Raw genomic sequence first — 13890 nt, 5'->3', positions numbered from 1 at the left:
GGGGGTTCTTATTTTGTCTGCTTGTCTGCACTTTTAAGATTCTATGGTTGTTAGATTATTGCTGTTCTTAATCAGAAAACAAAGCTCACTATTTTAAAGTTAAGTCAGACACATCACTGAGCAAGTGGCCCTGGCTGCATTACAGAAAAAAAATGTCTTGCATTTGTCTCAATTTCCATTTTTCAATGTTCACATAAGGACAAATGCTTCCCTTTCTTATTGTCTGTTGTGCTGGGGGAGTTCTAACAAAAATACAAATATATACAAATATATATATATTTTATATATATATATACGTATATATATAACCCGATCTCAATGCTGTCAGGGATAGGTGCCTGAGGGCCCCTTGTAGCAGGGCCGCCTCAGGAGAGGGCGCCAGAGCTCTTCGCATTCCCGATGGATGTGGATTCTGCAGGGCAGGTGGCAGCGGGCAGTGAAGGGGCGCAGGGGAAAGGCAGCACGGAGCGGAGCGGGCGGAAGAGAGGAGGGGCTGGGGTCTGATGAGCTTGAGAGAGGATGGGCAGGGGATGGGAGGGAATGGACCCCTCTCTCCGCCCCTCTCGGAATCTGAAAGCCCTTTTCCTTTAGTTCCTCCTACTCAATATATGACAATTTGAAATTATTTTTTTGTACCATTAAAACCTAAAACGTGTTTTCAGCACATTTACAACAATTCTATTCGAATTGCCTTACTGAGTAACTACAATAGTTCCAATTAATATTTGAACTATTCCCCAAAAATTACTGCTTGAAAACATCACTATTAAATTCTTAGATATTTTGTAACTATCCACCAAATGAACAGCTTACAACAAGATGATGTATTTTCCAGGCTCTTTCTTTAACAAAGAATGAAATAAAATCACCACATTATTATACAAACAAGTTTTACTCCTTTCAAATTTACAAATTTACATGTTGCTCACAAAAAAATTCAGAAGCATTTTAAGAGCCAGAGTTTTTTAGACAAGAAAAAATCAGATGCAGATAGTTCAGGAGTATATTAACAGTAACAAAATCATTAATACATTAGGTAAAAATTAAAGTTTGCTCCCATGCCATTGTTCATCCTTCTGCAATCACGAAGGTCATTCTTGTTCTGAGGTGCCTCACTGAAAGCTATGGCTGAATAAACAAAATAGATTTGTGCAAGAATAACATAGATACAGTAGTTTCTAAAGAGATGACCTCACACAGAGAATGGAGCAGGGTGCTCGTGTATACATCCAGGACAGCAGTGCAGAGAATCATGAACAAACAAATCGCAATCTACACAAAACGCATTCTGGCACACTTTACATATGTAAACCTGTTTGGAAAAGACAGAAAATCAAGTCAAATTAGAAAAATATTATCACCATCCCAGCACTACAGTGGGGCAGGGGTTGTCTCATCAAGACAGTGTAAATAGACTACATTGCTAACATCAGAGAAACCTAACTGAATTAAAGCTTCTGACAGCAAGGATGTCCAAAGGGCTGAGCTTGAGCCACTGTAGATTGTTCTGAACATTTAAGAGTGGAAGACAATTCATGCAACTCCAGGAAATCCCTTCCCACGACTTTGCAGTCTAAAAGATGTGGCTCCATATCAGAGAACTCTAGTTAACCATTAGATAAACGTCCCAAATATTCTTCTGGTCTATAGCAGAGTATATTAAATGATTGCCTCTGCTTCTGACACCCCTCTGTGCAAATTCCAATGCAGTTCAACATACTTACGTTTTGATCTTTCATTTCTCCCTGGCAGCCTTGACAACACCTAAAAGCAAAAGTGTGGATTGAAACTGAACTGCAAAAGTCAAGGTTGTATATAATAGTGTTAAAAAAAAGTCTTATACTTTGTAACAATTTATAGCCAGTATTTTTGCTATTCACCTGAGCACACAGGGTAACTGTTAATGGTCACTACAAACACTTCTAATTACCCGAGATTTCCAGTGTCTCCAGCTGCAAAGCAGCTGTTGGCAGCTATTCTTAATCTCATGAGTATACTTGTGGACCCTTTTTCTGTCATGATCACAAATATGATCTACGTACCGTTCACCCTGATACTCCTCCAGAGGAACCTCCTGAAAGGCATCCAAAGGAAACAAGTGATGGTAAGACCGAGCCAAGTGAGGTGCAGACACTAATGTAAGACCTGCAAATACAGGCACATCAAAATTCTTACACAAGAGGACTTACTCCAAAGCTTCTATGTATTACACAAAGCAAAAAGGAAAACAAGTAATTCAGACCTTTTCAGAAACTGAACTATAAAACTGTTTATTAGCTTCTATAATCCAAACCTGTAATCCTTTCCAAAATTAAATCCACGTATAAATTTAAGAAAAAACAAATTGCCTAGACTTCTAATTAAAGGTTAACCAGTCTTTAGAAGTACATCCACAATGCACAGTTAAGTTGGCACGTTGTTCATCCTCATGCCATAAAGAAATGCAGTAATAAGAGCCTTCTTGTTCTGCAGCAACCATGGTCCTGCTGTTTCACACCAGTTACAGAGGTGCCAAACAGCAAGGCTCTGCTGCAGCCTGCTTTAATACTGCCAAAGCCATGTGACAGCCCTGTTTCAGCTAGAACAGGTCTCCTGGTTTTGGCTGGGCTACAGTTCATTTCCTTCATAGTAACTGGTATGCAGCTCTGTTTTGGATATGTGCTGAAAACAGTGTTGATAATGCAGGGATGTGTTCCCTGGGCAGTGATTACACACCTAAAGGCCTTTTCTGCTTCTCACAACAGCCCACCAGTGAGTAGGCTGGGAGTGCACAAGAAGTTGTGAGGGGATGCAGCTGGGACAGCTGAACCAAACTGGACAAAGGGATATTCCAGACCACAGAATGTTGTGCTCTGCCATAAAATCTGGGTCAAAAATGCAGAAGGGGGAAGGATTCAGAGTTATAGCATCTGTGTTCTTAAGGGTTACACATGACAGAACCTTGTTTTCCCGAAGACAGCTGCTGATAGGTAGTAGATGAAACCCTTCCTTTGTTCAGCTTGTGAGCTGAGCATGGATTCTGCTTTATTTATTAATGTGTGTTTATCTCGACCCACAAGTTTTCTCACTTTTACCCTTCAAATTCTCTCTCCCATCCCACCACAGGTAGAGGAGGAGATGAGGTACTGTCTGTACAGGGCTTAGTTGCCAGCTGGGATAAACCACGACAACAAGTTTGTATTAGCTGAGGCATGGGCTGGCACAAATTTGATTACACTCACATGCAGTGTAAACTTCCAAGCTCTTGTTCTGCTGACAGCTGCAGCTGTGAAGAATCTGTTGCTGATACGCAGGATTTCTCCAGTTACACTACTACCTTGCTGAAATGAAACATGCTGATGCAAAAATCTTAACAAGAAACTAGGACAAGGCAACCCAGAACTGCAATTATTCATCCTTCTGCCAAAACCACACATCTTAGCAATACCTATTACATTTTAGCCTGTGGAAGGTAACAAGATGAACTCTGTTGGTCACACAGTGGTAGTACAAAAGAATATACTAATCCTCCTTCTCAAACTTATTAAGGCCAGAAAGAGGAGGGGGGGAGTGGAGGGAGGTTCCAGTGGCTGCACAGGCCATTAATACTTGAAAGACTGAAGGGCTTCCATTTACATCTCTACCACCTCATGTATCACTGTGCAGCCTGTACTGTAGTTCAACCTTTCACCCACATACTCAGGGATGGGGTACTTCTGTGCTTTTACTCCAAAGAACTCGTTATCTTTGTGACCTTGCACTGAGGAGTGTGTCTGCACACATTAGCAGGTCTGTTATACCAGGATTCTTGAGGAAGTTGTTACCATTTATACGTGATTCAATCTTCTTGTCCCCTTTTCTTCAGGGCTTTCAGGCTGTAATAGAATACTAGGGAATATGACACAGCTTTACTGTTACATGTATTGTCCTGAAAGATCTCTGTACAAAGCTGACATCTAAGGACATGGGAACGCAGACTTCTTACAGCAGAGTTGGCTTTTCATTCCTAAATAGAGCTGAATTTTTCTACACCTGAACTCTCTTACCCCTAACTCATAATTCATCTGCTCACCTTTTCTTGCTACTCACCACAGATTTTGCATTCCACAGGAAGCTCACAGTATTTGGCTCTGCACTGGGGACAGAAATAGCCACCCAGTGTAAGACCCGGCTCACTGTTGTTTTCCAATTGCCTGGAGCAGAAACAATTTAGTAACTAAGATACAACACTTTAATATCCAATAACTACAAATACTATATAGTTCTTTAAACAAATAGTTTCAGTAGCTTTCAAGCAACAGTTGCATGTATATAGAACTCTCAGAAAAGATGGGATAGGGTGAGATATCAGGAAGCACATTTTTACTACAGAAACAGAAAAAAGACCAATTTTCCCATGGAAAGGAGACAATATATCTTTTTTCAAAAGTTATAAAAGATAACAGCACTAGTATTTCTACTTACATACACACAAATATTCTGTATTGACTTGCATAAGGTGCATTGTAAGATGCATGCTAGTACTTCCCTGGCATCAAGTTCAGTTGGACCTCAGTGCCAGAGAAGGTTATGGAGCAGGTCATCTTGAGTGCTATCACACAGTACATGAAAGACAAGTGATCAGGCCCAGTCAGCATGGGTTTATGCAAGGTAGGTCCCATCTGACTAACCTGATGTCCTCCTACAACAAGCTGACTAACCTACTGAATGAGGGAAGAGCTGTGGACATGGTCTACCTTGACTCTAGTAAAGCCTTTGGCAGTATCTCCCGTATCGCTCTTCTTCAGAAATTTATGGCACAGGGCTTGGATAAATACACTCTGCACTGGATAAAAAACAAGCTGGATATCCAGGCCCAGAGTGTGATAGTGAATGGAACTATACCTGGCTGATGCCCGGTCGCTCAGCATTGACCCCCAGGGTTCAGTCCCGGGGCCTGCTCTTTTTAATCTCTTCATTAATGATTTGGATGAGGGGACTGAGTGCACCCTCATTAAATTTGAGATGACGTGAAACCAGGTGGCTGTGTCCATCTGCTGTAGGGTAACGGAACCTTACAGTGGGACTTACACAGGTTGGACCAAGGGGCCAAGGTTAATTGTATGAGGTTTAATAAGGCCAAATGCCAGGTCTTGCACCTGGGTCGTAACAACCCCATGGTAAGCTACAGACTTGACGAAGTGTGGTTAGAGAGCTGTAAGCTGGAAAGGGACGTGGGGGAGTTGGTTGACAGACAACTTAATGAGTCAGCAGTGTGTGCAGGTGGCCAAGAAGGCCAATGGCATCCTGGCTTGTATTAGAAAAACTGTGGCCAGCAGCAATAGGGACGTGATTGTCCCTCTGTACTCAGCTCTGGTGAGGCCACATCTTTAGTCCTGTGTTCAGTTCTGGGCACCTCACTGTAAGAGGGACAGAGAAGTGCTGGAGCGTGTCCAGAGAAGGGCAAACAAAGCTCACGAAGGGCCTGGAGCACAAGTCCTGTGAGGAGTGGCTGAGGGAGCTGGGGGTGTTTAGTCTGGAGGAGGCTGAGAGGAGACCTTATCACTCACTTCAGCTACCTCAGGGGAGACTGGAGGGAGGAGGGAAACAGCCTCTGCTCCTTGGTGGACTGTGACAGGACCAGAGGGAATGGTTGCAAACTATGGCAGGGGAGGTTTAGGCTGGACATTAGGAAACATTTTTTCACAGAAAGGGTTGTCAAACATTGGACAAGTCTGCCCAGGGCAGTGGTGGAGTCACCATCCCTGGAGGTATTTAAACAATGTGTGGACCTGGTACCTGGACCTGGTCCTTAGGGACACGATTTAGTGGTGAGCTTACATTGTTGGTCAAAGGTTGGACTGGATGACCCTGAAGGTCTCTTCCAACCAAAGCCATTCTGTCATTCTGTGATTTTTTTCTTTCAAACAGCAGACACTGTTTCCTTCTGAAAATTCAGGCTTCTCTAACATCCCTGAAATCTATGATTCCTTTTACTGGCAGAAACACTGCTACCCTAATCAAACGAGGCCTCTGTTTGAACTTTCTTTCTAAAGTCACATCAGAACATAGATAAAACCAGTTTATTACAGATAATGTCCTTCATCCTCACCATTATCTCTATGGTGATAAAAATACTTGAGTCAAAAAATGCAACTAAAATTGGTAGTTGTGACTGTAATACCTTATAACACCCTTGTGTTCTAATCACTGCACAATACATCTAAAAGCTATTTACTACCTTAAAAAATTTAAATGTAAGGTTTTTTAAAACATATATTACATAGGTAACTATGGCTACATACTGGTGTGTAAAAGGAAAAAAATACTTCTAAGAACTCACAAGATATTACTTGTGATTTTTTTCATGTTATTTTGCAATATTTTCACTGACAAGCAGATTTTCTGTATGACTGATTATTGGATTCTCATCAACTCTACTTACGCCATGCTAAAGGACGGCTTTGCATCTTGATCAGATAGGGAAGCAATTGTATGTTGAGGAAAACCTGAGGAGAAAAACATCCCATATTACCAATTTTAAACGTGCATGTAATCTTTCAATTTCTTACTTTAGTGGAGCAGTTCAAAGATTATTCCAACAATAAGGCACAATCTTCTTTTGCTTCTCTGGTGTTAGAGCAGTAATGCACTCTTAGCAGGTATGAAATTCTTTGTAAAGCTCTCTACCTACACTCACCAACAAATGGGCCTCTGTGGACCTTATGGGGTTGAACAAGGTCACATGCAGGGTCCTGGACCTGGGTCAGGGAAACTTCTGGAGTGGAAGACATCCAGGGGGTTGGAACTATATGATCTCTAAGGTCCCTCCCAACCCAAGCCATTCAATGATTGTGTTTCCCCCAGTCTTTTCACAGACTCCTTGGAGTCCCATTTTCAAAGAACCAATAAAAAGAAAATTATGTGCCATGGCAGAAAAGCAGAAAGAGCACTTTATGAATGTTGACTTGAACAATGGTTTCTGATTAAGGGGAAAAGATTTTTTTATGTAGACACCAAGTGTATGTTCACCTTCAAACTGCACTACATGACAGATAAGACTACAGCACTTTGAGGAGGCTCCAACAGATCCCCTTCTTTCTTCTTTATTTTTTACCACTCATGTCAAGTAGGCAATCAATTTTTTTGACTGCCACTCAGGCTTTACCTATAAGTAAATCTCTTCAGTATTTAGGTCTACTCATAAAATTACATAGATTCTTATCTATAAAAATGGGTGAGGAGTCAGTGCTCTAATTCAAAGCATTGGAGTTCCCATTCTGGTTTAACTCCAGGCTTAAAAAAAAAGCAGCTAATCCAGTTTTTGAATGAACACCACAACAGTCCTCCTAAACAAACATGTGCTGCATGGCCAAACATACAGCTCTTACAGCCAATTAAGCTCATTACAGTCACAATCTGTAGGGAAACAAATCCCAAAACAACAAAACAAAGGGATACACAAAAGAGGTTTTCATCCTTCATTTCAAAATATTGCATTAATACTATTATGAACAAGAAGTATCAGTCCACTTCGTTGTTTACAACTACAACTGAGAAATTTATCTTAATTGTTTTACTTAATTTAAAAGCTGAGTTCTCTGCAGGAACACTAAGAAAACTGATACCCATTTATCAAAATGAAAATTTAAACAATAAACCCCCCACAGTTGTGCAATGTCTTTATTATGCTTTTAAGTGTTTGTGCAGCTGCAGCACAAAGGATGTGAAGGAAAGGATAAGATCTGCAAATTTTGAGCTTTAACAAAACCATATCCTACCCATGCGAATAAGGGAGCACTCAGAATTGGAACTCGCAGGTGGAGGACTAACATGATGCATCAGTAGTTCCTTATAGTGACTTTCATCTAAAATAACGTGGTATGTTCCTATGACAGACAGAAATGCATTACTCAGATTATGAGCAGATAAGAGCACAAACATATCCTCCAAATTACATAAAAACAACTTATGTAAAAAAATAATTTAGCCAACCCTGTTAAGGTCCTGTAAACGCTACCAAAAGCAGCATTTTAAAAGTTTTTAACAAGTTTTAGGATTAGTAACAGCATAATGTTTAATTAGATAAGAAGGCCTATACCTTTTTCTCTATCATTACTCCACAGTCATGATACTTAATGGTACTCTGATGATACTCTCTAGTAACTGATATTGACATGTTGCATCAGTTAAATTCCACATCAAATACCTTTTTATGTGGAACACTGTATTTTAAAACACGTATGTTTCTTCTGTCAATAAATGCAGCTACCAGTTTGTAATTATTACACTTTATACGATGTATTTTGTAGATCCCTGAAGCCCTTATATTTTTTGCCAGCACAACAGAAATGTTCATCCTTAAATACAGAAATACATTATGAACACATGACAAACTAGTTACTTAGTTTTGATAGTGTAACTATTTAAGTTCAATAACTATTTAAGCTCAAATACATACCACCAGTTTCACGGGCAAGTACTGTACAAACTCGAACTTCAGCACTTAGGCCGATGACAGACACTCGTATCTTAACTGCTTTTAAACACTTCAAACAGAAAAAAAAATACATTCAAATTCATATGCAGAAAACAGTAAAAACGCTCAAAGTTTTAAATTAAGATTAACTGGCAAAGACACTGCAACTGTTATGTTTTCAGTCCAATACCTTGGATGTTCAAAGTAATAGTCAAAATTCATTTCTGTACCTTAATTAGATCATAGATGTTGGCTGGATCACATGTTGTCAGACTGCTGAAGACTACCAAAACCTCTCTGCTTGTATGTCCTGGCATGTGCCTAAGGAAAGTGCATAATTCATTTTCTTCTGAAAACTAAGCTACTTGTATGCTGAAGTTTCCAAGGACTTCAACATACTAAAGCCAGAACATCATGTGTTAGGAAGTTCACTACAAATTGTAAAAGACTGTGGTTAAGATCCTTCTCTGAGCACAAGATTTTCACCTTCCAAAAGCCAAACGTTTCCAGTACCCAAAATACAGCATTTGATGGTGCAGTTGTTCCCTGATTGTTCACACTAATGCTTAAATTATCTCTCTACATAATCTGAACTCCTACAGGTAAAATTCACCTTCAAACTAGCAACACTGCAGTAAGACTTCCTCACTTCTTAAAATAAAAATCTCTAGTCAGTTTATAGGTGTAAATCCATTCTTTCTAACTACTCTGTTTTAGTTCTAAGTGGAAAACTATCTTCCAGATAGTCATTCAATTGTTATGACACTGTCTTTGTTCTGTCAGTGTTTCTAGCTCTAGCTATTTGTTAGAACAGTCTTCCACAAATGTTTATCCTGTCTCAACACCTCACGTAACAAAAAAGTTTTCAAATCTAAGCATATCAAAATGGTCACCCTATTAGTATGATTCAGTGCTGTTTCTTTACCTTTCATTATTAGCTTCTAGCTCTGCCCTCTCTTGTACCTTAGCCCTTCAGTAACAGATTAACTGAGGGTCTTTCATCACCACATTCATACGCAACATAAAATTAATTTATTTTGAAAATACTGTTGCTTTTTAAAAGCAATACACCTCTAAACAGAAGCATCTTGTGTTAGAAAATTAACTTCTGCACTAATAGCATATTTAATGTCCTGACAGTTTATATTGTAAGAGGACACAAAAAAAAAAAAAAAAAAAAAAAAGACTCAGGTCAGCATGATGCAAGATGCTACTTGTAAAAAATAACGTTTTTACCCCTTCGAAAATTCACTCAGCATTATATGATTATGGAAACCAAAGAAAACGAACAAACCAACCCGCCATACATTAGTGAGTGTATACTAACTTTAATGTCTGCATGGCCAGATTTAGGGAATTGTATAGTGATGGCTCTCCACTGCAATTCATGTCCACTGCTTTCTTCAGAGCAGTTATGTGTTTTTTTGAGTTACCTGTAAGTGAAAAAACAAGTCATCTGAAATAACAAGCCATAAGAATCTAAATACTTAAACTATATATTTAATGAAATATACTTTGTGCAACAACTCACAGACTTTGGCTTGTAACTCTTGTTTCTCCTCAGAATTCAGAAAATAGTAAACAATATATTAGCAGAAAGACATTTATGCATTTACAATGCAATAAAAAGACTACATTGTTAGAAACTTTAAGAAATCAAAAGAATAAAGTCACTGTTTTTTATCTACAACTTTTTAAAGTTAAAAATTAAAAATATGTCAATGCAGCTTTAGTTTCAGCAGTATCATCCAGGTAGAAATTATAGTATCAACACAGTAAATGAGAGAATCTCCAATATAACAAAAATGTACTACTTCCCTACCTGAAAGTTCTGTCATTTTTTCAGCTCTTTTACTCTTGGTTACAATTAAGCCAATCTGGAGGGGAAAAAAAAAAAAAAGCAAAACTTTTCAATTCTTTTTAGCCAAGTTTAAAAATGAGTTAATTTTTATTTTACAACAGTTTGCCTAATGCTTCTCAATGGATCAGAATTACTTAACTATACAAGTTTTCTTATACATGTAACAGCAGCACAACAGCATGCATTGGTTAACATACATTCCTTTATCCCCCATACTTTTGCCACATGGTACAAAACATGAATCTTCCAAAATTCTAAATGCTTGAAAAAAAATATAATCAATCAAGACTTTTCTGTGTTAGACCTTACATTTAGGAACAAGGAAGAGATGGGTTTATTTTAATTACTTCAGGCAGAAACAAGCATATCATCAGACAGATGACAAAGGGATGGGAAGAACACATCAGTTGAAAGAAGTTTATTAGTGTTAAAACTATAACTAACTTTTCAAATACTTTTCAGTTACTTGTTTCTTGCATGGTTGTACATACCTGACTAATAGGATTTTGGTCAAAATACTCTTCAACAAAATATTCCAATAACTATAAAGAAAAATTAAAGCCTGTTAAAACCAGTTTTACTCCACATACTTTAAGTATGTGGTAGATGCAAAGCATCCAATTAAAAAAAGTTTGGGGGACAAAAGGGGTAGCATGCCCTTCCTTTCCATTCTCTTTTCACCCTGGCCCTTCCATTCTTCTCCTCCCACCCATGTTACCAATGCAGTTTAAATTTCAGAAACCAACCACCCCTTATTTTACTCACTTCATATGATAAGGTTTAAGATTACTATTGGTTCAAGTGGAGGTTTATGACACACCAGAACTGTACACTAATCTCTACAAAGTCATCAAAACCCATACAGCACAAAATGGACAGTTCAAGTCCTCCACAGCCTGAAGCAGCAATCCAGATCAACTCCTGCCTAGCATCCATTTAAACCAGAATAACTGTAAGAAACACAGCTGTAAGGAAAAAAAATCTGATTGTGTAAAGAAAGTGTGTTTGCTCTTCTTTCATCTCTGGTTAGCGACAGCAGTACAGATTAACTTTTCATTATGTGTCCTTACAAAGTGCTTTTATCACCCAGAAGTATTTGTGCAAGGCAGAATAGTATCACACACATTTTACTGCACATTTCCTGTAAAAGAACCCAGGAAAATTAGAGACGGGTGAAAGGGGAAAAAAAGCAGGGATGAGAGGAGAGATGAGGCTATGCTTATAATCTAGGCACAAGGATTTCCATTCTTTTAAATGCAAAATGGAACTGGTTTACACAGGAACAGTGGATTAATGAGAGAAAATCTTTGAATACAGAAATACCTTTAATGTGCAAGTAAGTCTGTTTGGTTTTAAATCTTGGTCCTCCATGGTTCTTGATCCATCAATAACCACATAAAGGTGACGCATCTGCATTTCCACAATAAGAGGTATTACTCAGAAATTATGTATTTAAATTAACTATTCACTATTCAGTATTTCTACAGAATCAACTACTTCCTGCCTCAAACAGGGAGGAGCTATGTAGCAACTGAGAATGTAAGGCATTTTTTCCACTTTTCGTTCATAATTAAAATACTGTCTTGGAAAATGCACACTGTTCTTTTCCTCTCATGGTAAGCTACCTTCACCTCTTCCTCTGAGAAACTCAGTGTTGCATCAAGTAATGCTATCATTTACAGCTCACTTAAACTATGCCAAGTTTTCATGATGGAAAACTGACCACGCAAGTGTGCGTGCTCTCACTGCTGTTGCAAAACACACCCTGACACAGCAGCCATGCCAAACCTCCACCTCTGAATACTCATGCTTCACACCCACACTGCCAATGAACAAAGAGTGTTTAGTAAAACTTTTGTTGAAAAATGCAGGCTTTGGTCTCAAGCACATTAACTCAGCCTGAGTATTTCAGATTAGGTGTATCACCTCTGTTCAAGTAGTTTTGGACTGAAGACACACAAGGGTTAGGATATTAGCATACCATTCCAAGTCGAACTTGTCCATGGTGTTCATAGAGTCTAAAAAAACAAAAAAGGATTTAAGTAAGATAATTGAATCATAGAATCATAGAATTGGCTGGGTTAGAAGGGACCTCAGAGATCATCAAGTCCAACCCTTGATCCACTACCATTGCAGTTACCAGACCATGGCACTGAGTGCCACATCCAGTCTCTTTTTAAATAGCTCCAGAGACGGAGAATCCACTACTTCCCTGGGCAGCCCATTCCAATGCCGGATCACTCTCTCCATAAAGAAATTCTTTCTAATATACAACATAAACCTCCCCTAGCACAACTTAAGACCGTGTCCTCTTGTCTTGCTGAGAGTTGTCTGGGAAAAGAGACCAACCCCCACCTGGCTCCAACCTCCTTTCAGGTAGCTGTAGAGAGCGATGAGGTCTCCCCTGAGCCTCCTCTTCTCCAGGCTGAACACCCCCAGCTCCCTCAGCCTCTCCTCATAGGGTCTGTGCTCGAGTCCCTTCACCAGCCTAGTTGCCCTCCTTTGGACCTGCTCCAGCACCTCAATCTCCTTCCTGAACTGAGGGGCCCAGAACTGGACACAGTACTCAAGGTGTGGCCTCACCAGGGCTGAGTACAGGGGCAGAATCACTTCCTTAGACCTGCTGGCCACACAGTTCCTGATCCAGGCCAGGATGCCATTGGCCTTCTTGGCTACCTGGGCACACTGCTGGCTCATGTTCAGCTTATAGAATCCAAATTCAGGTACAGGCGTGATCTGTGTGTTTAAAATCTGTGTGCTGGAGGGTTTTCCTCAGAGTCACTGTGACAGTGTCAGCACTCTGCACTGCTTCACCTAAAGGCCTCACCTCTTTCACTAGCACACATCTGGGCTACCTAGCCTGCATACATTCAGCCTTAAGATGAAAAGTAAAACATAAATTACTATTTTTCCTAGCACGATTAACAAGCAGGAGGCAAGAAGCAGGCATGCGGAGTTCTGAAGGGGCAAGGGGGCCGACAGGATGAGATCAAGCTAGAGGACGTAGTTTTCAAAAACTTAAGTCTTTATAGCTGACCAAACCAGTACTATTGGATCGTGGCAACACAAATACCTTTTCCTCTTTGCCTTAAAAAGAATGTCCTCGATGGTCGCTTTCAGAGATCCGGACTCATCTTCTTTGAGAATTTCCCTAGGCAAGACAGAACGTCGTTAAGCAGAAGGGAAGGTTTTTCTCGCCTTTCACCAGTACAGAGGCGAAAGGAAAGCCTACCATGTTCTTTCGTAGCCTCCTTCCCAGCGCTTGGTCCGCTCGGGTTCTTCATCCATCTCCGCGGCTTCGCTCTGCGGTCCCGCTCCCAACCCTCCGACAAGTCACTGTACCCGGCCGAGCAGACGCAATTCCGCAGGGCAGCGCCGTTACAGGACCGCAGGGGGTGAGGACGGAGCGGTCCCCGCAGAGCTGCCGCGGGGAAGGGCTGAGAGCACCGATCCCGCGTTCCGCTGGCACCGATCTCCAGGCCCCGCGGCCGCTCCGCGCTGACACGCGAAGGGCAGGGCCCGCCTTCTTCCGCCCCGGTGCTACACCAACTCCCCCCGACTCCCGCTCGGGCCCCGGAGCGATCGTTCCGGG

The 13890-nt window shown here is 40.4% G+C and overlaps 1 protein-coding gene across 2 annotated transcripts; it reads right to left on the bottom strand.

The window, feature by feature from the left end:
* Positions 1-894: 894 nt before the first annotated feature.
* LOC103530280 (general transcription factor IIH subunit 2) lies at positions 895-13875 on the bottom strand. 2 transcript variants are annotated; one of them, XM_008495830.2, is made up of 15 exons: positions 13531-13875; positions 13372-13449; positions 12280-12316; positions 11622-11708; positions 10790-10840; positions 10260-10314; positions 9765-9870; positions 8668-8758; positions 8420-8507; positions 7740-7847; positions 6404-6467; positions 4069-4172; positions 2043-2145; positions 1725-1764; positions 895-1312 (listed from the first exon to the last, which is right to left on the bottom strand). In XM_008495830.2, the coding sequence occupies exons 1-15, from the start codon at positions 13584-13586 to the stop codon at positions 1193-1195; spliced, it is 1188 nt and encodes a 395-aa protein (XP_008494052.1). In that variant the 5' UTR covers positions 13587-13875; the 3' UTR covers positions 895-1192. The 2 variants fall into 2 exon arrangements, with proteins under 2 accessions (XP_008494052.1, XP_030323813.1); XM_030467953.1 differs by lacking the exon at positions 10790-10840 and having other exon boundaries at positions 13531-13874.
* Positions 13876-13890: the final 15 nt, after the last annotated feature.

This window comes from Calypte anna, chromosome Z, assembly GCF_003957555.1.
Source record: "Calypte anna isolate BGI_N300 chromosome Z, bCalAnn1_v1.p, whole genome shotgun sequence".
In the NCBI taxonomy this organism is placed as follows: domain Eukaryota; kingdom Metazoa; phylum Chordata; class Aves; order Apodiformes; family Trochilidae; genus Calypte; species Calypte anna.
The sequence above is the reverse complement of the archived record's forward strand: the minus strand, read 5'-3'. Positions and strand labels throughout refer to the sequence as shown.